This window comes from Megalops cyprinoides, chromosome 3 (genome assembly GCF_013368585.1).
Source record: "Megalops cyprinoides isolate fMegCyp1 chromosome 3, fMegCyp1.pri, whole genome shotgun sequence".
In the NCBI taxonomy this organism is placed as follows: Eukaryota; Metazoa; Chordata; class Actinopteri; order Elopiformes; family Megalopidae; genus Megalops; species Megalops cyprinoides.
In genome coordinates, this window is record NC_050585.1 from 21,149,244 (window position 1) to 21,175,624 (window position 26,381).

At 42.7% G+C, this 26,381-nt stretch overlaps 2 protein-coding genes across 2 annotated transcripts; one reads left to right on the forward strand and one right to left on the reverse strand.

The window, feature by feature from the left end:
* The first annotated feature begins 17,923 nt into the window (after window positions 1–17,923).
* LOC118774406 (transcription factor HES-7.1-B-like) lies at window positions 17,924–19,017 on the forward strand. The gene is made up of 3 exons (XM_036523753.1): window positions 17,924–17,974; window positions 18,335–18,430; window positions 18,544–19,017. The coding sequence occupies exons 1-3, from the start codon at window positions 17,924–17,926 to the stop codon at window positions 19,015–19,017; spliced, it is 621 nt and encodes a 206-aa protein (XP_036379646.1).
* A 2,615-nt stretch (window positions 19,018–21,632) lies between these two features.
* On the reverse strand, window positions 21,633–26,057 carry LOC118774407 (transcription factor HES-7.1-B-like). The gene is made up of 3 exons (XM_036523754.1): window positions 25,986–26,057; window positions 22,220–22,315; window positions 21,633–22,106 (listed from the first exon to the last, which is right to left on the reverse strand). Exons 1-3 carry the CDS (start codon window positions 26,055–26,057, stop codon window positions 21,633–21,635), a joined length of 642 nt encoding a protein of 213 aa, XP_036379647.1.
* Window positions 26,058–26,381: the final 324 nt, after the last annotated feature.

Below are 26,381 nucleotides of genomic sequence, written 5' to 3' on the forward strand. Positions count from 1 at the left end.
AGCCATGGTTTCTGCTGAACACACTGTTCTTGCTGTTTCACTCTGCTTTAGATGTTACACGCTTTGTTTCAACATAGGAGACGTTTGAGCGCAAAATATGCAACATTCTCTTCGGTCATGAATCAAGAATCAGATTTATAATCGTATTTTAGGCCTACTTATTACCAGTCATAATTCAACGAGAGAAAATTCAAAGGAAACTGCAGTTGACTGCTACACGCGTTCACACCCTAGTGCAATAAGGGTGTTCTCTGCTTGAGAATGACCTGTCAGCTGCGTTCTCAGGCTTCCGCGTACCCTCGAAAGTTGAGGTGCCTCGATTTTTCGCTCCAGTTTCGTACACGTGCCATGTCATTGTCAGTTGGGACCATATAGATTAGTTTTTTCCCCCCAAACGATGGTTTCAGAGATTTCGGCTTGGTTGCTTGTTATGGCGAGAAAAAAATTCCATGAGGAAGGTGTACATTTATGCTTTCTGTCTCTGGAAACAACAGATTTTTTCCAATATGCTTCTATCTCCTTCTGTATTTTTATATAAGGGATATAGGAATATGAGGTCCGTCTGGGGGTGCACCCCTAAGCACCCCCATAGCACCGGGCCAGACTCTAGTACTAGTGCCCTATGGGGGGGTCTGTCGACAGGATGAGACAGGAGCAGAGGGGCGGGGCTTCTTGAGAGAGTGGGTGGAGTCGCAGCAGCTCACCTAACCATTTAAAGACCGCTGAGCAGCTACTCTCCACAGAGCATTGGCAAGAACGTTGCTAAACAGTACCGAAAACACGGGCAAGAAAACAAGAGACCAGGCACTGGGCGACACCGGACGTACACAGCTTCCAGCAATACAGCTTTACCAAGCACTGGGACGTGCAAAAGATGAAGCTGTATGAGGCTAGACAGCTAGAGGACATGGATACCACAAAAAAGGTAAATACAGAGATTCAAAATCAACACAGATTAAAATGAGCTGTTTAGGAAATGCAAACACATTACTGAATGTTTTTTTGTTACAAAATAGCTAAAGCACACAGTTACTTCAGCTTACTTTTTCAAAGGCAAGTGTCGTTTGATGTTCTTTGTCTGGCACGAGTAGAATGAGAAACAGTTCCAGAACACTTGATGACTTTTCTGCATATATTTTATACGTTGCACCTTCACATGATGATCAAGCTGATAAATAGTTTAAAATATATATTAATTTCTCATCATCAACAATCAACAGTATTCATATATAAAAAGATAAACCGTTACTTGTGACAATCAGTGATGACTGATCACCCAAAATGACTGATGATGTGTAGTGAGACTGTGTATCATGATGTCCATCTCACCACCTGGTATTGTTGTGCTTGTGCAGCTCCTCAAACCCCAGGTGGAGAGGCGTCGCAGGGAGAGAATGAACCGCAGTCTGGAGAGTCTGAGAGCACTGCTGCTGCAGGGGCCACAGCACCAGGTGAGCAGCATCTCCCCTCTCTGTTACTCAGAATCTGTCTCACCTTAGAGACCCCCAGTCTCTCCCAGTGTAGCGTACATGCAGACTAACCCCTCCCTCCCTCCTTGTCACAGGGCCTGCAGAATCGCAGAGTGGAGAAAGCAGAGATCCTGGAGCACACAGTCCACTTCCTGCAGAAGGCTGGGCACAAAGGGACAGATGAAGGCTCACAGCAGCAACACTTCCAGGACGGCTTCTCAGCCTGCCTGCAACGAGCCGCACGCTTCCTGCGGGACGATGGGGAGGGGAAGCAGGTGGAGAGAGCGCTGACTATCACCCTCTCCCGTCACCTCACACCACCTGGCCAAACCTCCAGAACTCCCATCACCACTCACTCTGTCTGCACTCAGTCCAAGACCCAGTCTGCCCAGCTGTTGAGACACAACTGGCACTGCAGACAGCAACTCTGCTCCTCCCTCAGGAACAACACCCACCCCAACAACAGAGTGCCACTGGCACACGGAGACCCCAATCTTCCCCAGCGCCCCCACAGAGACGCTCATGCACCCCCCACAAACAGCAAGTCAGTGTGGAGACCTTGGCCCTGAAACCAGCTGGCAGACTGAGACTGGCTTCTGAGCGGACTGAGATATTTTAGTATACAGAAGTTATTTATATGCTCTGTTGTAAACAGAATTCCAATAGACTATGGTTTGGTAATGTGTTATCACACCCTGGTGAAATTTAACTACTGAGTCCCGGAATTTAAATTCACAAAGTCAAATGTGTTGAAATTCTCTGTTGGAAATACTAACATTATGATAATATATTTGTATTTTTATCAAATCTAATGAAATGCTTTGTCATGTATATAGGAGATGTAAAGAAGTCATAGTATTTATTCCTTGCAGATTGTGACCTATTTATTTTTATATTTCCTCTGTGTACATCTATTATGTAAGAAATTAAACAAAAATTTTCCAGTGATCTTTGTGTGTTTCACAGTTTGTGGATGTTGCAGTATAGTAGATTGTACCTTTGAGCTGTAGAACCAATGTCGTGTACAGGTTTCACCCTTTAGAGGAGAGTTGTAGAAGTAGATTAGCGAAGTATCGCTATTCTCTTTTTATGCATTCGGTTCTTTGCCACTTCATTTTGAAATCCACACTTCACGCTTACCTCCTGTCGTTTGTCAAATGCCACCGCGTGCCGCATAAATTATACTGGAAGGTGCGTAAAAGACACGCGCCATGTCTCCTCACTTCCAGCGGTGGCACCTGTTTGATGTCGCGGGCACCAGGATCAAAGGCGCAGCCGCCATGGGAAAGAGATGGCCAGAAAGACGAAAGAGGTGCAAATTCGTCCGACTGGAAATATTCTATTGACGACCCGATTCTTCACTTCATCGATGCCCTGTATGACCAAAGCGTTCCCACTGCTCTGAAAATACTAATAATCATTCCACGCGTACTTTAGAGTTAACTGATGTCGACAACCATGTATTTGCACAAAACCCAATTCATTTAAAACAACATAAACACTTCCAGCCGTCTAAACTCTTGATTCCATTGTATTCAATTAAATTGAACGTCACTCCATAGTCCATTGTTCATTCTTTTCAACGTCCTTTTGCTGTTTTGATGTTTTAAATTCGTCTCCCTAAGTAAAATTAATATTGTCTTATGTTAACCGCTATATTCATTGATGTGAGCGATGTGTGCATCATCAATTAATGATAAAGTTAAAAGCTCTGATGCACGCTTACTGTTTGGGAAAAAAATATGTATCATATAGATAGGTGAACAGGCAACTGATACAATCTAAACGACTGCTAGGACTGCTATAACTTCTGTTGGTACTGATGAAACTGTTTTCTTTTTCAAATTCATCAGAAAGAAGATAAACTATTACATAAGACCAGGTGTGCACTGCTGTTCCTTTCGTGGACATATGGTAATACGGCACTGTTTCCACTACATGTGAAGTGTGAACGTGGGATGAGATGTAGGGTTCTGTTCTCTCAGGCCGTGGGAAAGGAGCATGCTGCTACATTCTGTGTTTTATCTTTTTGTTACCTGTCAGAATTAACTCGTAGTCAATGACCGGGAGACTTCAAAGGAATTGCTGGAGGACCGTCTCTTTCTCTCCCTACGCGCATGGCTGTCGTGAGAACTCAGTTCCATCAGGCAGAGGTGACACGTTTGCATGCGTAAATTCCAGCATGCGCTATTAGCGTTAACACCTAAACAAAAGCGTCCCTCTCCGGGCTGCAAAAATTCACGTGTAACCGGAAATGGAGGCCCAGAACAGACACGCTTACCGTGATGCTCATAGGTCGTATTTTATTTAAATATTTTGTTACGCTTTTACAAAAAAAAAAAAAAAAAAAAAAAACGGCGTTGCCAATACTGAAAGAGTAAAGGAAGGATAACAATGCTCGAAATACTATATTTAATATATATTTTTAATTTATTGAGTAATTCTTAACAGTTCCAACATCAATCTTAATTTGATCGCACAATATTTTGTGACATCTTTGAGTCTTGGGCATTCAGGATTCAATTCCACCTGGCCAAACCTCCAGAACTCCCATCACCACTCACTCTGTCTGCACTCAGTCCAAGACCCAGTCTGCCCAGCTGTTGAGACACAACTGGCACTGCAGACAGCAACTCTGCTCCTCCCTCAGGAACAACACCCACCCCAACAACAGAGTGCCACTGGCACACGGAGACCCCAATCTTCCCCAGCGCCCCCACAGAGACGCTCATGCACCCCCCACAAACAGCCAGTCAGTGTGGAGACCCTGATTCTGAAACACAATGTAATTTATACATTGTTTGAAAATAGAGAAATGTATCCCAGTTCTTACTCTCTCTTTTAACGAGGCAGTTCTCTGTTTATTGATATACTCTGATGGAGTTTAAAACGCTTGCATGTTTCCACATAAAATACAAAATGCTTACAATTTCTCTTAAAATTGTATTTTAGTAATACTTACTCTACTAGATATTGTCATTATATTGACAGGCATTTTGTACTAAATCAAATGAATCCATTTGTAATGTATATGAGCAATTTAATGAAATCATAGCTTGGTTTTTGTGTTTTCACTGTATGTGGCTCTTGCAATATATTATGTTGTTCCTACAGATCAATCACACAGTATCGTGCGCCCATTTCTTGGATACACACATATCATGTCGGAAATTTGAAAAAATCAAATTACATTACCTTCTCACTTAGCAGTATAATGGTATGGCTGCCACTTCATTTTGAAATTCACACTTCACACTTCCCTTTTGTCAGTTGCGAACGCGTGCCGCATAAATTATACTGGAAGGTGCGTAAAAGACACGCGCCATGTCTCCTCACTTCCAGCGGTGGCACCTGTTTGATGTCGCGGGCACCAGGATCAAAGGCGCACCCGCCATGGGAAAGAGATGGTCAGAAAGACAAAAGAGGTGCAAATTTGACTGCACATTTTTTTATGAACGACCTGCCTCTTTACCTTTGTTGATGCTTTCCATGACCAACGCGTGCACAAAGCTGAGAAAATACTCACATTTACCCAAATACACTAACAACCGTTACTGATGCCACCGATCCAATTTATCTGAAACAGCAAAAAGAATCAGACAATTTAAATAGTTAATTTCACTGTTCATTAAATCTCAGAGGGAGCTAAACGTCAGTGCATAGCCCATAACGAAATATTTCATCGTTCTTTTTCGACTTCCCATTACTACTTTGAAGTTTCAGATTAGATTTCCTAAATAAAATTAATATTGACACATCTTAACCGCCGCATGAATTGATGTGAAAGGTGTGTTCATGTAAAAGTTTGCGGAGATGAAATGTTCCGATGGCAGTCAAAAATGTCAAAAATATCGTATATCCTACAGGAATGTCAAAACACAATGGACATTACTTCAGCTGTGACTGCTAGAATAATGCCTGCTGGCACAGATAAAAATGCATTTCATATTCGAATTCAGTAAAGTGAATAGCTCATATAATCGATACACACTGCTGTTCGCTTTCAAACTGGTTCTGTTCTGATTTTTTTTTGCCACTGCACGTTAAGTGTGAGCGTGGGACAAGATGCATTGGTTCTGTTCTCTCAGGCCGTGGGAAAGGAGCATTTTGCTACTTTCTGTGTTTTATTTCTTTGTTACCTGTCAGAATTAACTCTCAGTCAACGACCGAGAGACCTCAAAAGAATATACTGGGCCATCGCCTCTCTCCAAGCGCGTGTGGCTCATCGTGTGAAGTAATTTCCATGAGACAGAGGTGAGAGCTTCGCACGCGTAAAAACCGCGAATGGAATTAGGGGTGTGGCCCTGATAAAGTGGGTGGAGTTACAGGTAGTCCTCTTACTGTAAAAGTCGCTGTACAGACACTCTTCGAACAGCGACTGTCAGCGCTGCAGGTGATCAGATCAGATCAGACACTGGACTGTCTTCTTGAGCATCAATACAATGCAAGGACTTACAGATGTGAACATGGAGTTGATTGGTGGAAATCTGAGGGAAGACTTTATAAAGATTAAAAAGGTAAGAATTGATGGGTGTCACATTTTGTTGTTATGAGAATCAATTCATTACAATAGTAAGTTGAGCTTGAGGGGGAAAAGGGTAGAATCTTTAGGTAAAATTTTAGTTTTCAAGAATGTCAGTATCACTCAAGTGTGCAATAAAGTATTAGAAAACATATCATAGTTTAATTTATATCTTAATTTCTCATCATCAACAATCAACAGTATTCATACATAAAAAGATAAACCATTACCAAAATACCCCAAAATCACCCAAAATGACTGATGATGTGTAGTGAGACTGTGTATCATGATGTCCATCTCACCACCTGGTATTGTTGTGCTTGTGCAGCTCCTCAAACCCCAGGTGGAGAGGCGTCGCAGGGAGAGAATGAACCGCAGTCTGGAGAGTCTGAGAGCACTGCTGCTGCAGGGGCCACAGCACCAGGTGAGCAGCATCTCCCCTCTCTGTTACTCAGAATCTGTCTCACCTTAGAGACCCCCAGTCTCTCCCAGTGTAGCGTACATGCAGACTAACCCCTCCCTCCCTCCCTGTCACAGGGCCTGCAGAGTCGCAGAGTGGAGAAAGCAGAGATCCTGGAGCACACAGTCCACTTCCTGCAGAAGGCTGGGCACAAAGGGACAGATGAAGGTTCGCAGCAGCAACACTTCCAGGACGGCTTCTCAGCCTGCCTGCAACGAGCCGCACGCTTCCTGCGGGACGACGGGGAGGGGAAGCAGGTGGAGAGAGCGCTGACTATCACCCTCTCCCGTCACCTCACACCACCTGGCCAAACCTCCAGAACTCCCATCACCACTCACTCTGTCTGCACTCAGTCCAAGACCCAGTCTGCCCAGCTGTTGAGACACAACTGGCACTGCAGACAGCAACTCTGCTCCTCCCTCAGGAACAACACCCACCCCAACAACAGAGTGCCACTGGCACACGGAGACCCCAATCTTCCCCAGCGCCCCCACAGAGACGCTCATGCACCCCCCACAAACAGCCAGTCAGTGTGGAGACCCTGGCCCTGAAACCAGCTGAACGACTTCGACTGGCTTCTAGTTGGACTGAGATAATGGGTATACACAATGTAGTTCCAACATTTTTAGTAAATGGAGAAATGTTCCCAGATCTTACTCTCACTTTCAATGAGACAGTTCTCTGTTTATCGATATACTCTGGTGCAGTGTGTGACAAACTTGCACTTGTCATAAAGGGCTAGACGTGTACAATTTCTAGAGAAATTCTACGTTAGAAATCCATAGATATTATGGGACAAGCATATGTACTAAATCAATTGAATTGATTTGTCATGTATATAGAAATTACAATTAACTCATAGTATTTATATCTTGCAGATTTTGCACTATTTATTTTTTATTTTCTGAAGAATATATTTATGCTAGAACTTAAATAAAACGTTTCACAGTGTTTTTCGTGTTTTTCACTGGATGTGGGTGTGACAAAATATTCTGTTGTTCCTACAGCTGAAAGGCTCAATACAGTGTTGTTTTTCTGTTAAGACAAAGATTATAAAGGCTGATTTAGGCTCCTGTTATCTATGCATGTCTATTTTGCTTTACGTCCCCATGTTTTCTTGGATATACAGATCATTTCCCAAATTTAAAACGCCAAAGTTACATTTTCTTCTCACGTGGTATTCGAATGGCACAGTTGACACTTCATTTTGAAATCCACACTTCACGCTTCCCTCCTTTTGTCAAATGCCATCGCGTGCCGCATAAATTATACTGGAAGGTGCGTAAAAGACACGCGCCATGTCTCCTCACTTCCAGCGGTGGCACCTGTTTGATGTCGCGGGCACCAGGATCAAAGGCGCACCCGCCATGGGAAAGAGATGGCCAGAAAGACAAAAGAGGTGCAAATTCGTCCGGCTGGAAATATTCTACTGACGACCCGATTCTTCACTTCATCGATGCCCTGTATGGCCAAAGCGTCCCCACTGCTCTGAAAATACTGATAATTTTTCCACGCGTACGCATACTAAACAGTTTACTGATGTCGACAACCATGTAACTACACAAAACACAATATATTTAAAAGAACACAAACTCGCGCCGTCTAAACACTTGATTTCAATGTTTTTAATTAAACTGGACGTCACTCCATAGTCCATTGTTCATTCTTTTCAACGTCCTTTTGCTGTTTTGATGTTTTAAATTCGTCTATTCCTAAATAAATTTTATATCGTCGTATGTTAACCGCTACATGCGTTGATGTGGGCGATCTGAGCATTATCTGTTCATGAGAAAGTTACCTGCTCTTCTTTAAGTCTAATGTTTGGGGAAAAATAATTTCCATCTGTAGGTAGGTCAACAGGCGACTGACATAATCTAAACGACTGCTAGGACTGCTATAACTTCTGTTGGTACTGATGAAACTGTTTTCTTTTTCAAATTCATCAGAAAGAAGATAAACTATTACATAAGACCAGTGTGCACTGTTGTTCCTTTCTTGGACATATGGTAATACGGCACTGTTTCCACTACATGTGAAGTGTGAACGTGGGATGAGATGTAGAGTTCTGTTCTCTCAGGCCGTGGGAAAGGAGCATGCTGCTACATTCTGTGTTTTATCTTTTTGTTACCTGTCAGAATTAACTCGTAGTCAATGACCGGGAGACTTCAAAGGAATTGCTGGAGGACCGTCTCTTTCTCTCCCTACGCGCATGGCTGTCGTGAGAACTCAGTTTCATCAGGCAGAGGTGACACGTTTGCATGCGTAAATTCCAGCATGCGCTATTAGTGTTAACACCTAAACAAAAGCGTCCCTCTCCGGGCTGCATACACCCACGCGTAGCAGGAAATGGAGGCACTTTCCAATACTTTAATCCGTCCGACTCCCAGAACAGACACGCTTACAATGATTCTGGTAGGTCGTGTTGTATTTGAAAATGTTGTTCCGCTTAAAAAAAAAAACCGTGGTTTAGCCAATACTGAAAGAGAATAAAGGCAGGATAACAATGCTCGAAATGGTAGTATTTAACATATGTTTTTTTTAATTTGTTGGGTAATTCTTAATTTCAAGGTCAGTCTTAATTTGGTCGCACAATGTTTTGTAACATCTTTGAGTCTTAAGCATTAAGGATGCAATTTTATTTCCCGAACTGGCCACAATCATCTGGCCAAACCTCCAGAACTCCCATCACCACTCGCTCTGTCTGCACTCAGTCCAAGACCCAGTCTGCCCAGCTGTTGAGACACAACTGGCACTGCAGACAGCAACTCTGCTCCTCCCTCAGGAACAACACCCACCCCAACAACAGAGTGCCACTGGCACACGGAGACCCCAATCTTCCCCAGCGCCCCCACAGAGACGCTCATGCACCCCCCACAAACAGCCAGTCAGTGTACAGACCCTGATTCTGAAACACAATGTAATTTATACATTGTTTGAAAATAGAGAAATGTATCCCAGATCTTACTCTCTCTTTTAACGAGGCAGTTCTCTGTTTATTGATATACTCTGATGGAGTTTAAAACGCTTGCATGTTTTCACATAAAATACAAAATGCTTACAATTTCTCTTAAAATTGTATTTTAGTAATACTTACTATACTAGATATTGTCATTATATTGACAGGCATTTTGTACTAAATCAAATGAATCCATTTGTAATGTATATGAGCAATTTAATGAAATCATAGCTTGGTTTTTGTGTTTTCACTGTATGTGGCTCTTGCAATATATTATGTTGTTCCTACAGATCAATCACACAGTATCGTGCGCCCATTTCTTGGATACACACATATCATGTCGGAAATTTGAAAAAATCAAATTACATTACCTTCTCACTTAGCAGTATAATGGTATGGCTGCCACTTCATTTTGAAATTCACACTTCACACTTCCCTTTTGTCAGTTGCGAACGCGTGCCGCATAAATTATACTGGAAGGTGCGTAAAAGACACGCGCCATGTCTCCTCACTTCCAGCGGTGGCACCTGTTTGATGTCGCGGGCACCAGGATCAAAGGCGCAGCCGCCATGGGAAAGAGATGGTCAGAAAGACAAAAGAGGTGCAAATTTGACTGCACATTTTTTTATGAACGACCTGCCTCTTTACCTTTGTTGATGCTTTCCATGACCAACGCGTGCACAAAGCTGAGAAAATACTCACATTTACCCAAATACACTAACAACCGTTACTGATGCCACCGATCCAATTTATCTGAAACAGCAAAAAGAATCAGACAATTTAAATAGTTAATTTCACTGTTCATTAAATCTCAGAGGGAGCTAAACGTCAGTGCATAGCCCATAACGAAATATTTCATCGTTCTTTTTCGACTTCCTTTTACGACTTTGAAGTTTCAAATTAGATTTCCTAAATAAAATTAATATTGACACATCTTAACCGCCGCATGAATTGATGTGAAAGGTGTGTTCATGTAAAATTTTGCGGAAATGAAATGTTCCGATGGCAGTCTAATCTTTGTCAAAAATATCGTATATCCTACAGGATATGTCAACAGACAACGGACATTACTTCAGCTGTGACTGTCTACTGGCACAGATAAAAATGCATTTCATAATCGAATTCAGTAATGTGTATAACACATTTGATCAATGCGCACTGCTGTTCGCTTTAAAACTTTCTTTTCAGGCATGTTTGTTGAAATAATTTTCTTGCCACTGCGCGTGAAATGTGAGCGTGGGACAAGATGCATTGGTTCTGTTCTCTCAGGCCGTGGGAAAGGAGCATTTTGCTACTTTCTGTGTTTTATTTCTTTGTTACCTGTCAGAATTAACTCTCAGTCAACGACCGAGAGACCTCAAAAGAATATACTGGGCCATCGCCTCTCTCCAAGCGCGTGTGGCTCATCGTGTGAAGTAATTTCCATGAGACAGAGGTGAGAGCTTCGCACGCGTAAAAACCGCGAATGGAATTAGGGGTGTGGCCCTGATAAAGTGGGTGGAGTTACAGGTAGTCCTCTTTCTGTAAAAGTCGCTGTACAGACACTCTTCGAACACCGCGAGAAGTGACAGAACTTGAGGAGTACAGGATACAGCGACTGTCAGCGCTGCAGGTGATCAGATCAGATCAGACACTGGACTGTCTTCTTGAGCATCAATACAATGCAAGGACTTACAGATGTGAACATGGAGTTGATTGGTGGAAATCTGAGGGAAGACTTTATAAAGATGAAAAAGGTAAGAATTGATGGGTGTCACATTTTGCTGCTATGACAATCAATTCATTACCATAGTAAGTTGAGCTTGAGGGGGAAAAGGGTAGAAAAAAAGGGTAGTCTTTAGGTAAAATTTTAGTTTTCAAGAATGTCAGTGTCACTCAAGTGTGCAATAAAGTATTAGAAAACATGTCATAGTTTAATTTATATCTTAATTTCTCATCATCAACAATCAACAGTATTCATATATAAAAAGATAAACCATTACCAAAATGCGTGTGACAATCAGTGATGGCTGATCACCCAAAATGACTGATGATGTGTAGTGAGACTGTGTATCATGATGTCCATCTCACCACCTGGTATTGTTGTGCTTGTGCAGCTCCTCAAACCCCAGGTGGAGAGGCGTCGCAGGGAGAGAATGAACCGCAGTCTGGAGAGTCTGAGAGCACTGCTGCTGCAGGGGCCACAGCACCAGGTGAGCAGCATCTCCCCTCTCTGTTACTCAGAATCTGTCTCACCTTAGAGACCCCCAGTCTCTCCCAGTGTAGCGTACATGCAGACTAACCCCTCCCTCCCTCCCTGTCACAGGGCCTGCAGAGTCGCAGAGTGGAGAAAGCAGAGATCCTGGAGCACACAGTCCACTTCCTGCAGAAGGCTGGGCACAAAGGGACAGATGAAGGTTCGCAGCAGCAACACTTCCAGGACGGCTTCTCAGCCTGCCTGCAACGAGCCGCACGCTTCCTGCGGGACGACGGGGAGGGGAAGCAGGTGGAGAGAGCGCTGACTATCACCCTCTCCCGTCACCTCACACCACCTGGCCAAACCTCCAGAACTCCCATCACCACTCACTCTGTCTGCACTCAGTCCAAGACCCAGTCTGCCCAGCTGTTGAGACACAACTGGCACTGCAGACAGCAACTCTGCTCCTCCCTCAGGAACAACACCCACCCCAACAACAGAGTGCCACTGGCACACGGAGACCCCAATCTTCCCCAGCGCCCCCACAGAGACGCTCATGCACCCCCCACAAACAGCCAGTCAGTGTGGAGACCCTGGCCCTGAAACCAGCTGAACAACTTCGACTGGCTTCTAGTTGGACTGAGATAATGGGTATACACAATGTAGTTCCAACATTTTTAGTAAATGGAGAAATGTTCCCAGATCTTACTCTCACTTTCAATGAGACAGTTCTCTGTTTATCGATATACTCTGGTGCAGTGTGTGACAAACTTGCACTTGTCATAAAGGGCTAGACGTGTACAATTTCTAGAGAAATTCTACGTTAGAAATCCATAGATATTATGGGACAAGCATATGTACTAAATCAATTGAATTGATTTGTCATGTATATAGAAATTACAATTAACTCATAGTATTTATATCTTGCAGATTTTGCACTATTTATTTTTTATTTTCTGAAGAATATATTTATGCTAGAACTTAAATAAAACGTTTCACAGTGTTTTTCGTGTTTTTCACTGGATGTGGGTGTGACAAAATATTCTGTTGTTCCTACAGCTGAAAGGCTCAATACAGTGTTGTTTTTCTGTTAAGACAAAGATTATAAAGGCTGATTTAGGCTCCTGTTATCTATGCATGTCTATTTTGCTTTACGTCCCCATGTTTTCTTGGATATACAGATCATTTCCCAAATTTAAAACGCCAAAGTTACATTTTCTTCTCACGTGGTATTCGAATGGCACAGTTGACACTTCATTTTGAAATCCACACTTCACGCTTCCCTCCTTTTGTCAAATGCCATCGCGTGCCGCATAAATTATACTGGAAGGTGCGTAAAAGACACGCGCCATGTCTCCTCACTTCCAGCGGTGGCACCTGTTTGATGTCGCGGGCACCAGGATCAAAGGCGCACCCGCCATGGGAAAGAGATGGCCAGAAAGACAAAAGAGGTGCAAATTCGTCCGGCTGGAAATATTCTACTGACGACCCGATTCTTCACTTCATCGATGCCCTGTATGGCCAAAGCGTCCCCACTGCTCTGAAAATACTGATAATTTTTCCACGCGTACGCATACTAAACAGTTTACTGATGTCGACAACCATGTAACTACACAAAACACAATATATTTAAAAGAACACAAACTCGCGCCGTCTAAACACTTGATTTCAATGTTTTTAATTAAACTGGACGTCACTCCATAGTCCATTGTTCATTCTTTTCAACGTCCTTTTGCTGTTTTGATGTTTTAAATTCGTCTATTCCTAAATAAATTTTATATCGTCGTATGTTAACCGCTACATGCGTTGATGTGGGCGATCTGAGCATTATCTGTTCATGAGAAAGTTACCTGCTCTTCTTTAAGTCTAATGTTTGGGGAAAAATAATTTCCATCTGTAGGTAGGTCAACAGGCGACTGACATAATCTAAACGACTGCTAGGACTGCTATAACTTCTGTTGGTACTGATGAAACTGTTTTCTTTTTCAAATTCATCAGAAAGAAGATAAACTATTACATAAGACCAGTGTGCACTGTTGTTCCTTTCTTGGACATATGGTAATACGGCACTGTTTCCACTACATGTGAAGTGTGAACGTGGGATGAGATGTAGAGTTCTGTTCTCTCAGGCCGTGGGAAAGGAGCATGCTGCTACATTCTGTGTTTTATCTTTTTGTTACCTGTCAGAATTAACTCGTAGTCAATGACCGGGAGACTTCAAAGGAATTGCTGGAGGACCGTCTCTTTCTCTCCCTACGCGCATGGCTGTCGTGAGAACTCAGTTTCATCAGGCAGAGGTGACACGTTTGCATGCGTAAATTCCAGCATGCGCTATTAGTGTTAACACCTAAACAAAAGCGTCCCTCTCCGGGCTGCATACACCCACGCGTAGCAGGAAATGGAGGCACTTTCCAATACTTTAATCCGTCCGACTCCCAGAACAGACACGCTTACAATGATTCTGGTAGGTCGTGTTGTATTTGAAAATGTTGTTCCGCTTAAAAAAAAAACCGTGGTTTAGCCAATACTGAAAGAGAATAAAGGCAGGATAACAATGCTCGAAATGGTAGTATTTAACATATGTTTTTTTTAATTTGTTGGGTAATTCTTAATTTCAAGGTCAGTCTTAATTTGGTCGCACAATGTTTTGTAACATCTTTGAGTCTTAAGCATTAAGGATGCAATTTTATTTCCCGAACTGGCCACAATCATCTGGCCAAACCTCCAGAACTCCCATCACCACTCGCTCTGTCTGCACTCAGTCCAAGACCCAGTCTGCCCAGCTGTTGAGACACAACTGGCACTGCAGACAGCAACTCTGCTCCTCCCTCAGGAACAACACCCACCCCAACAACAGAGTGCCACTGGCACACGGAGACCCCAATCTTCCCCAGCGCCCCCACAGAGACGCTCATGCACCCCCCACAAACAGCCAGTCAGTGTACAGACCCTGATTCTGAAACACAATGTAATTTATACATTGTTTGAAAATAGAGAAATGTATCCCAGATCTTACTCTCTCTTTTAACGAGGCAGTTCTCTGTTTATTGATATACTCTGATGGAGTTTAAAACGCTTGCATGTTTTCACATAAAATACAAAATGCTTACAATTTCTCTTAAAATTGTATTTTAGTAATACTTACTCTACTAGATATTGTCATTATATTGACAGGCATTTTGTACTAAATCAAATGAATCCATTTGTAATGTATATGAGCAATTTAATGAAATCATAGCTTGGTTTTTGTGTTTTCACTGTATGTGGCTCTTGCAATATATTATGTTGTTCCTACAGATCAATCACACAGTATCGTGCGCCCATTTCTTGGATACACACATATCATGTCGGAAATTTGAAAAAATCAAATTACATTACCTTCTCACTTAGCAGTATAATGGTATGGCTGCCACTTCATTTTGAAATTCACACTTCACACTTCCCTTTTGTCAGTTGCGAACGCGTGCCGCATAAATTATACTGGAAGGTGCGTAAAAGACACGCGCCATGTCTCCTCACTTCCAGCGGTGGCACCTGTTTGATGTCGCGGGCACCAGGATCAAAGGCGCACCCGCCATGGGAAAGAGATGGCCAGAAAGACAAAAGAGGTGCAAATTCGTCCGACTGGAAATATTCTATTGACGACCCAATTCTTCACTTCATCGATGCCCTGTATGGCCAAAGCGTCCCCACTGCTCTGAAAATACTGATAATTTTTCCACGCGTACTAAAGAGTTTGCTGATGCCGACAACCATGTAATTGCACAAAGCATTATATTTTTAAATCAACACAAACAACTCAAGCCGTCTAGACTCTTGATTTCATTTTATTTAATCAAATGGAACTAAACGTCACTTCAAGCGGAATCTTTCTTCATTCTTTTTAAGGTCCTTTTGCTGTTTTGATGTTTTAAATTCGTCTGTTCCTAAATAAAATTAATATCGTCGTATGTTAACCGCTACATGCGTTGATGTGGGCGATCTGAGCATTATCTGTTCATGAGAAAGTTACCTGCTCTTCTTCAAGTCTAATGTTTTGGGAAAAAATAATTTCCATCTGTAGGTAGGTCAACAGGCGACTGACATAATCTAAACGACTGCTAGAACTGCTATAACTTCTTCTGTTGGTACTGATGAAACTGTTTTCATTTTCAAATTCATCAGAAAGAAGATAAACTATTACATTAGATCAGTGTGCACTGTTGTTCTTTTTAAAACTATATTTCTCTTCTTGGACATATGGTAATACGGCACTGTTTCCACTACATGTGAAGTGTGAACGTGGGATGAGATGTAGGGTTCTGTTCTCTCAGGCCGTGGGAAAGGAGCATGCCGCTACATTCTGTGTTTTATCTTTTTGTTACCTGTCAGAATTAACTCGTAGTCAATGACCGGGAGACTTCAAAGGAATTGCTGGAGGACCGTCTCTTTCTCTCCCTACGCGCATGGCTGTCGTGAGAACTCAGTTTCATCAGGTAGAGGTGACACGTTTGCATGCGTAAATTCCAGCATGCGCTATTAGTGTTAACACCTAAACAAAAGCGTCCCTCTCCGGGCTGCATACATTCACATGTACCCGTGGCACTTTCCAATACTTTAATCCCAGAACAGACACGCTTCCCAGGATTTTGAAAGGTCGTATTGTTTTTTAATATTATTTTACGTTTTTACAAAAAATCCCACAATGTAATGTATACATTTCTTGTAAACAGGGAAACATGTCCCAGATCTTAATGTCTCTTTTAATGAGACAGTTGTCTGTTTCTTTATATACTCTGGTGAAGTGTAACAAGTTTGCATTTTTTCACATAAAAGACAAAAAGTGTACAATTTCTATTAAAAATTTATTTTAGTAATAGATCTTATATTGACAGGCATTTGTATTAAATCAATCAATCAATCAATCAATTGATTTCTCATGTATATATGAGAAATTTAATGAAGTCATAACTCGGCTTTTGTGTTTTCACTGTATGTGGCCCTTACAATATATTATGTCGTTCCTATATGTCAATCGCACAGTATCGTGCACTCGTTGCTTGGATACACATATCATGTCGAAAATTTGAAAAAAAAATCATATTACGTTATTTGATCACACTTCACGCTTCCCTTCTGTCGTTCGTCAGTTGCGAACGCGTGCCGCATAAATTATACTGGAAGGTGCGTAAAAGACACGCGCCATGTCTCCTCACTTCCAGCGGTGGCACCTGTTTGATGTCGCGGGCACCAGGATCAAAGGCGCAGCCGCCATGGGAAAGAGATGGCCAGAAAGACAAAAGAGGTGCAGATTTGACTGCACATTTTTTTGCGAACGATCTGCCTCTTTACCTTTGTTGATGCTTTCCATGACCAACGCGTGCACAAAGCTGAGAAAATACTCACATTTACCCTAATGCACTAACAACCGTTACTGATGCCACTGATGTAATTTATCGGGCAAGGCACAATAAATTTTATTTAATCTCAGAGGGAGTTAAACGTCAGTGCATAGCCCATAACGAAATATTTCATCGTTCTTTTTCGACTTCCCTTTACGACTTTGAAGTTTCAAATTAGATTTCCTAAATAAAATTAATATTGACACATCTTAACCGCCGCATGAATTGATGTGAAAGGTGTGTTCATGTAAAATTTTGCAGAAATGAAATGTTCCGATGGCAGTCTAATCTTTGTCAAAAATATCGTATATCCTACAGGATATGTCAACAGACAACGGACATTACTTCAGCTGTGACTGTCTACTGGCACAGATAAAAATGCATTTCATATTCGAATTCAGTAATGTGTATAACACATTTGATCAATGCGCACTGCTGTTCGCTTTAAAACTTTCTTTTCAGGCATGTTTGTTGAAATAATTTTCTTGCCACTGCGCGTGAAATGTGAGCGTGGGACAAGATGCATTGGTTCCGTTCTCTCAGGCCGTGGGAAAGGAGCATTTTGCTACTTTCTGTGTTTTATTTCTTTGTTACCTGTCAGAATTAACTCTCAGTCAACGACCGAGAGACCTCAAAAGAATATACTGGGCCATCGCCTCTCTCCAAGCGCGTGTGGCTCATCGTGTGAAGTAATTTCCATGAGACAGAGGTGAGAGCGTCGCACGCGTAAAAACCGCGAATGGAATTAGGGGTGTGGCCCTGATAAAGTGGGTGGAGTTACAGGTAGTCCTCTTTCTGTAAAAGTCGCTGTACAGACACTCTTCGAACACCGCGAGAAGTGACAGAACTTGAGGAGTACAGGATACAGCGACTGTCAGCGCTGCAGGTGATCAGATCAGATCAGACACTGGACTGTCTTCTTGAGCATCAATACAATGCAAGGACTTACAGATGTGAACATGGAGTTGATTGGTGGAAATCTGAGGGAAGACTTTATAAAGATGAAAAAGGTAAGAATTGATGGGTGTCACATTTTGCTGCTATGACAATCAATTCATTACCATAGTAAGTTGAGCTTGAGGGGGAAAAGGGTAGAAAAAAAGGGTAGTCTTTAGGTAAAATTTTAGTTTTCAAGAATGTCAGTGTCACTCAAGTGTGCAATAAAGTATTAGAAAACATGTCATAGTTTAATTTATATCTTAATTTCTCATCATCAACAATCAACAGTATTCATATATAAAAAGATAAACCATTACCAAAATGCGTGTGACAATCAGTGATGGCTGATCACCCAAAATGACTGATGATGTGTAGTGAGACTGTGTATCATGATGTCCATCTCACCACCTGGTATTGTTGTGCTTGTGCAGCTCCTCAAACCCCAGGTGGAGAGGCGTCGCAGGGAGAGAATGAACCGCAGTCTGGAGAGTCTGAGAGCACTGCTGCTGCAGGGGCCACAGCACCAGGTGAGCAGCATCTCCCCTCTCTGTTACTCAGAATCTGTCTCACCTTAGAGACCCCCAGTCTCTCCCAGTGTAGCGTACATGCAGACTAACCCCTCCCTCCCTCCCTGTCACAGGGCCTGCAGAGTCGCAGAGTGGAGAAAGCAGAGATCCTGGAGCACACAGTCCACTTCCTGCAGAAGGCTGGGCACAAAGGGACAGATGAAGGTTCGCAGCAGCAACACTTCCAGGACGGCTTCTCAGCCTGCCTGCAACGAGCCGCACGCTTCCTGCGGGACGACGGGGAGGGGAAGCAGGTGGAGAGAGCGCTGACTATCACCCTCTCCCGTCACCTCACACCACCTGGCCAAACCTCCAGAACTCCCATCACCACTCACTCTGTCTGCACTCAGTCCAAGACCCAGTCTGCCCAGCTGTTGAGACACAACTGGCACTGCAGACAGCAACTCTGCTCCTCCCTCAGGAACAACACCCACCCCAACAACAGAGTGCCACTGGCACACGGAGACCCCAATCTTCCCCAGCGCCCCCACAGAGACGCTCATGCACCCCCCACAAACAGCCAGTCAGTGTGGAGACCCTGGCCCTGAAACCAGCTGGAAGACTGAGACTGGCTTCTGATTGGACTGGGATACTGGAATTTACACAATGTGGTGTATAAATTCTGCTAATAACACACATGGAGACATCGTAATGTTTTTTCCAGTGAAAATATGGGCTGTAATGTCATGTTCCATGTCAACCATTGACAGTGTAAATATGTAAGAAGTTCCATATCTGATATTTTAAATATATTTAAAAGACCTTGTACATAGTTTAGTCTAAGAATTTATATTGTATTTATCTTGAGGAAAGAAATTTTATTTATATATTATTTTTCCATAAATTATTTGGGCCACTGAGATGTCTATATATTTTATATTTTAAAATAAACCGTTTAATCCATTGTGTTCCTTGCGTTTTTCACTGTTTGTGACAGTTTCACTGCAGTTCATCACTGTATTTCACATCTATTTAGACAACAGATGATGCGTATTTCATTCGCGTTGTATTTGAATGGTACTTTGCGGTGCCATTTTATCCATTTTGTCAGCTGTGAGCTCGTGCCGCATAAATGGGATGAGGCGCGTAAATGACACGCGCCACGTTGGCTGACGCCCTGCGGTGCAACCTATGTGATGTCTCACACCCCAAGATCAAAGGCGGAGCACGCCATGTGAACGGGGAGCGCAAAATCACCTGATGAGGACGAGGTCTAAATCGTGGGGTTTCCATAACTTGTTTTGCTTCAGTATTTTGTCATGTATGGTATGCATTTGGCCACATCATTAACAAAGCAGATTTAGCTAGGTTACATTAGCGCAACAGTGCCCTTCATCAGAATCAGCTGGAAATTGCTGTTAGGCTACTGTTCACCCATTTTGGCGGACATGTTTTATACGTCTGACGATTTTTACACATCTTCTGAAAATGTAGTTTTATTTAGATTTATCAACGAATGTGGACGTTCATACAATCTAGAGTATATGGACAAATTAAGTTTGTCCTCTCTTGTAAAATGTGGAGTTTATTTAAAAACATTTTATTTCATTCCTCAGGTGCTCTACACATTTTGGCTGTGTGCTGCATATGAGCAAATCACATGAATTAAAAACAACAGACAAAGCACACGCTCACTGCGAAGTGTGAGCGTGGGATGTGATGCCGGGCTGTGTTCTCTCTGATCGTGGGAAAACCTAGTTTGCGCTCTTCCCGTGTTTTATTCCTTATTACCTGTCAAAATTAACTCGTACTTGTGAAGAGCAGCTGCAGCTGGGGGTTCGCCTGTGTCTCACCCTGGTGCTACAAGTGCGCGCGCGCTTCCTGCCTTTCTGCACAGCTAATTCTTTACAGTTTTATTTTTCATTTTAGGCAAGTTAGCTGCGTAGTAAGCCAAGTCACCAGATCCGCAGAGCAGAGATTTAATGACCAAAGTATATATACATACACACACACACACACGCACACACACTCTTCCTACTCAGAGGATTTGGTATCATCGGAGCACTTATATGTGACACTTATATGTGCCTCACATACGGATGAGCAATGAAAAGTAATGAAAAGTATTAAGGCATCACTCTAAAGGGCAGCAAGACTTGTATTGCGATCGTACTAGCTGCGTTCTGTTAGTGTTCCTTTGTCCGTTTTTCTGAGTGGCCAGGTCTTGATAGGCTTATTGAAGAGACACTGATTAATATGTAACAGTTTTCGTGCATCATTATTGATACAAACGTCTGCAAATGTGCTACTGCATTGTGATTAACGGCTGTATGCAGTAGGTGGCCATATTTTCATGGCGGTCTGCGTCTTTGATATTTAATTGCGACATCGAAGGCGGTAAGTAACGAGCCAGTCTCGGACTTTTTTCACACGTACTCGGATGTACGCGCCACTGGCGCCAAGTTTAAATATAAAACCAAAGAATGCGGTCTCGACGGCGTTGTTCGTAGACCCTACAAGCAGAACTGTCGAAATGTAAAGAGCAGCGATATACTAAAGGTGACCACAGACCCATTTCGATAAATAGATGTACTTTGTACTCGTTGTGTCAGTTCTGTTTGATAAGAACGTCTGCTAAATGACAACCTTTAAATGTGATGTTAAAACTCGTCTATGAGAGAAAAACTTTGAGAGCATGTGCAAATGAACACAAACACAATTAAAATGGATGAAGAACGTTTTATTTTTCTTTTACAAAATATATTGTCTTCTGCAGACACGCCGAGAAATTATAAAAATAAATAGTGGCAGAGCAGAGAGCATAAATATTATTGCTAAAAAGGAAGATTATTACAGTGAAAAAATTACAGCTTGCATTCTATTTATAATATGTACACACATTTTAAATATGCCATTCACTGAAATGCACTTAAGAGTTATAAAAATAGACACGTTCAGTTCTTTTATCGGACAGTTTGTCATTTCAGCTTGTCTTCTTTGAAGACTTTATAGGTTTGGTCCGTGGCAGGATTTAGGAGCAGACAGGGGAGTCTCCAGTGTTTGGAACACTGCATCAAACTACTGTTAGATAAAAGATAAAACTGAGCAGAACAGCAGGTCATAGTCAGCTCTCTAAGTATATACAACAGAGCTTATAAATTACATCGTTTACACTACAATATCTCAGTCCACTCAGAAGCCAGTCTCAGTCTTCCAGCTGGTTTCAGGGCCAGGGTCTCCACACTGACTGGCTGTTTGTGGGGGGTGCATGAGCGTCTCTGTGGGGGCGCTGGGGAAGATTGGGGTCTCCGTGTGCCAGTGGCACTCTGTTGTTGGGGTGGGTGTTGTTCCTGAGGGAGGAGCAGAGTTGCTGTCTGCAGTGCCAGTTGTGTCTCAACAGCTGGGCAGACTGGGTCTTGGACTGAGTGCAGACAGAGTGAGTGGTGATGGGAGTTCTGGAGGTTTGGCCAGGTGGTGTGAGGTGACGGGAGAGGGTGATAGTCAGCGCTCTCTCCACCTGCTTCCCTTCCCCGTCGTCCCGCAGGAAGCGTGCGGCTCGTTGCAGGCAGGCTGAGAAGCCGTCCTGGAAGTGTTGCTGCTGCGAGCCTTCATCTGTCCCTTTGTGCCCAGCCTTCTGCAGGAAGTGGACTGTGTGCTCCAGGATCTCTGCTTTCTCCACTCTGCGACTCTGCAGGCCCTGTGACAGGGAGGGAGGGAGGGGTTAGTCTGCATGTACGCTACACTGGGAGAGACTGGGAGTCTCTAAGGTGAGACAGATTCTGAGTAACAGAGAGGGGAGATGCTGCTCACCTGGTGCTGTGGCCCCTGCAGCAGCAGTGCTCTCAGACTCTCCAGACTGCGGTTCATCCTCTCCCTGCGACGCCTCTCCACCTGGGGTTTGAGGAGCTGCACAAGCACAACAATACCAGGTGGTGAGATGGACATCATGATACACAGTCTCACTACACCAGGTCAGCCCTGTCACCTAAATACCTGAAATAGTTTTAGTGTTATCAGAGTTTTCAGATTATTTTACTTTCATGTAAGGCATGCTAAAAAAGTCAGGCTAGATATGCAATACAACTAGACATGCTTTTATGATTTCAGATATTTCACTTACTCATGATCCTTTATTCATTATACTTACGAAAAAATATTCCGAATATCAGCTAAATAAGTGAAGTATTTAATTTTAATAATTGTAATAATTTCAAAAATGGGATATTCTTACCTCTCTGCTGGTTTTTGGCTTCAAGTTTTCGCTTTTAGTTGTTCCAAGCAGCTTCATGTTACAGTCCTTTCCCGGCTGACAAAACTGAAGACCTGGGCGTCCGAAACAGCAATCGCCTGGTGTAATTCTCGAGGCAGATCCTGTAGTTCTTTGCAGAGCGTGTTTGAGAAGTGTGCCTGCGTTTGTCTCTGGCAGCCTCTTTAAAGGCAACGAAGGTTCGGCGAGGTCTTTGGCTCCGCCCCACGACGTTAGCAGCACGCCCCTCAGTTCGCCCCCACTGCCCATACACACAGACACGCGCGTAGTTTAAACATTTATACATTATTAACAATAATTCATATTTATACACCGTGAAACTATGAAACTATGTAAATCATAATCACCAATATTTAGAAACTATAATGGCAGAAGTGGGCGTAGAACACTAAATGGAGGTTTTCATTTATATTTCTGCTTCTTGGAGAGAGAAAAAAGCACAGGATTGTCAGAAAGATGAGAGGAACTATTAAATTTAAGACCCATCAGTAGAATGTCATAGAGGAAACATAAAACAAAACTAAAGTTCACAGCGGTACCAGCATCCTTTCTTTCTAATCTGGGTCCAATTTTAAGAGGCGCCCGGCCAAGAAATGCAATTTACAAATCAAAAGGGACGTCATGGCGCGACAGGCACGCGTTCCAGAGACCTCTCTGGTATCACAACTTCCGTGGGCACGTGGAAATGTGCAAACGTTACTGACACCTTAGGTGTTAATGCTATGGACAGAGAGGGCGCCCGCTGGCGCGTGTGGACTGAGTGCGTAGCACCAGATCGAGGGTTATCCCGTTAATTCTTCATTTGCCAGGTGATCACTGATTGATTGCTAATGCATCTTCCTGTGTTGAGGTTCGATTTTTGTATTTTCCTTAAAGCTAACACTGTAGGGTAATGTGTTATCGTGAGCACCGTACAGATTTGCAGAGATATATTTTTGCTTCATCCGAATCTCCACCCCTAATGCCGATTCGCTCTGAACTGCTCTAGTGCACATGGACCTCCAACAATAACGTGTTTAGCCGTAATTCCCCCTAGCTAATAGTGCATGCTACCAAAAACACGAAAGATGCGTATTTACTCAGATTGTAGTCACACCCGAGGTGTGCCTACTGAGGTGTGCCCGACTGCTTGTATTCAGTAGTATACGATGGCGTTAAAGCAGCTCACGCGTGCCATTTGTTTTCAATGACCCTTTGTTAACTATAAATTCTGTTCCCCGTGGAGTAACAGGAAATTGCCCACATGTAGTGTGTCAAACTAGTAGCGTCCTTAACACATTTTTGGTTCATCTGGACAAAGGTCGTGTGCTGTGACATATTGATATGGTTAAACTTCCATTAGCCATGTGTATATATTATACTAAAGTTAATCTACTCCACATTTGGTCGTCACAAAAGTTTAAATTTACAAAAATAGCAAGATTATTACTGGACACTGTTGAAAAGTTCCTTTTGTAGATTTATATTACCCTATCGCTGCAGTAATTTAAACGCCAAAAAAAAAACAATAGGATATTTGAATTTCCCGCAAATCACTCGACGAGGCACGTGACGGTGTTACAGTATGGGGCTTTTTGTATGTGACAACTATTCCCACGGTAACAAGCGGTAATACGCTACGCTTCATAGTGAAGTGTGGGCGACACAGAGCTAGCACACAGGTGAGATATCAGCAGTGCCTTTGATATTAGCCCCTACCACGTCGTGATTCTAATAGGTCCTGTAGCAGAAAGGATGTGCATTATGACTCTCTTTCCCACACTCTCGCGTGTCTTGCGGCATTATTTATCACAGAAAATGTAACAAATCTGAGATACACACCAATCACAGAAGGTCGGTTGTCAGTACATGGCTATAGTTAGGCAACGGATCCAGAAAAAACTGCCTGTTGGGCGACATCTGGTGATATTGCACATTCCTTAACATGAAATTTGTAAAATTGTGAGGTAGTGGCGTTTCGAGAAATAATCTACCCTGTTTATCTGTTGGCTGGATAATAGACAACGTGGACCGTGTAATAGAGTGATGCAGAATAGTTTATCTCCTTTGGAAAAAGGCCTACTTATTAATTAAGACACTGAACACTTTCTGTCCACTGAAGTTGAAACGCACGATTACAATTCGAGCAGTAACTTCACCATTACAATGCGTGATGCTCAATTGCTACAAAGCTCTATAAGAGAGCTAAATGTGTTTTGACGTTTTTGAACATTTGAATCCCCCATTCACAACCTCAGAAAAATACAGAACAAATACTCCCTCGAAAAAACGCAGCGTTTCGACCTCTGCCCTGTCAATCTGATGACTCATTTTGATGGACTCATTTTGACATGCACACGACATATAATAAAAGATATCAGATTATAATACCAGATAATAGTGGTATAAAACAAAGGCAACACAAAGCGAATCTAAACTTTTATTCTGAGAATACCATTTTTTCATTTCTCGCATAATCTATGACTATAACGACATGTAATCATACCATTCACACTGCATAATCTGCAGGTTCAATTAATACAGGTCACCAGTGAGTGAACTTTCTCTGACCTGAACGTCCACTGCAACTACAGTTATTGTTTTATTGGTTTACAGTGATGAGGAGTGACACTTTCTTATACTGGGTTTAGATAAACTGTACCTATCCCAGACATCCAAACCACCACACCCACCACCACCCACTGGATTAACACGCTACGCTTCTCACCTTGTGCAAGTGGCACCCTGTGATCCTGGGAACGGGTACAGTGAGTACCATCATTTTGAGTCCGTGGAAGACAATTAATATTTGTCTGCAAAAAAGCAGACAAATATTAATGACCAAAAAGTTTCCGATATCAGCTATAAAACGCACCTATCGGAAAAATAATCGAAATGATAGTGATACAACGCGATGTGACTCTGCGTGCTCTCAGCCCTCGTGGCAGATGTTATCACGAACTGTTTTCCTCCGTGAATGTTTCAGTCTACTCAGACAGATAAAAAGCTAATTTATTTTGTACTTATAGCTAACTAAAGATCCAAGGCCCAGTACTATCTAAATTACTTCCTTGCATGCTATTTGTAGTGGAGAGCCTGCAGATCTATACTTTCAGTTGTTTTGAAGAGTCAGAACATTACAAAACAGTGTTCCATCAGTATAAAGGAACATATCTGAGCGCTTCGTCATATAAGGATTTAATGCCATTCAATATCAAATTGAATTCTTCCTATGGTAGTGGGGACCCCCCACCCCACACACACACACACACACACACACAGACACACGTCGGGAATACACAGGCACACACTTAACACTTAGGCGCAAACCCTCAACCTCCCAACCCCCGTTAACTCCTCCGGCTTCTCCTGGTCTCCCTTCATGTAATTCTGGCAGCCCATGTTTGCATATATCTTTTGACCTAGTCACGACACTACATAGTTTGGATTCCAGTTCAACAGTTATTATGCATATATTTTTATGCATACATTTTTCGAACAGACCCCCCTTCTATGGCGCTGAAGTCATGTTTTGTGTTACAGCACAGTGTTATCGTACACCCTATGCTCCATCTCCAGTCATTTGAAAGTCGATTATAATGATGATCATAAGTAAAGTTGTCCAAAGCCTTGCCAGGATTCTCTTGTGCATTCGCATATTGATTGAGAAAGTTCACCTTTTTGATAGTGCATGTTGCGTGAACAGATGGTCGAAGGGTCAACTTG

What these genes read in the sequence shown, in the direction of transcription:
- LOC118774406 (XM_036523753.1), top strand. Translation starts at nt 17,924, where the DNA reads ATGGAGTTGATTGGTGGAAATCTGAGGGAAGACTTTATAAAGATGAAA. An exon ending in ACTTTATAAAGATGAAAAAG is followed by an intron (nt 17,975 to 18,334) that starts GTAAGAATTGAT and finishes GTGCTTGTGCAG; the next exon opens with CTCCTCAAACCCCAGGTGGA. An exon ending in TGCAGGGGCCACAGCACCAG is followed by an intron (nt 18,431 to 18,543) that starts GTGAGCAGCATC and finishes TCCCTGTCACAG; the next exon opens with GGCCTGCAGAGTCGCAGAGT.
- LOC118774407 (XM_036523754.1), bottom strand. Translation starts at nt 26,057, where the DNA reads ATGGGCTGCCAGAATTACATGAAGGGAGACCAGGAGAAGCCGGAGGAG. An exon ending in CGGGGGTTGGGAGGTTGAGG is followed by an intron (nt 22,316 to 25,985) that starts GTTTGCGCCTAA and finishes GTGCTTGTGCAG; the next exon opens with CTCCTCAAACCCCAGGTGGA. An exon ending in TGCAGGGGCCACAGCACCAG is followed by an intron (nt 22,107 to 22,219) that starts GTGAGCAGCATC and finishes TCCCTGTCACAG; the next exon opens with GGCCTGCAGAGTCGCAGAGT.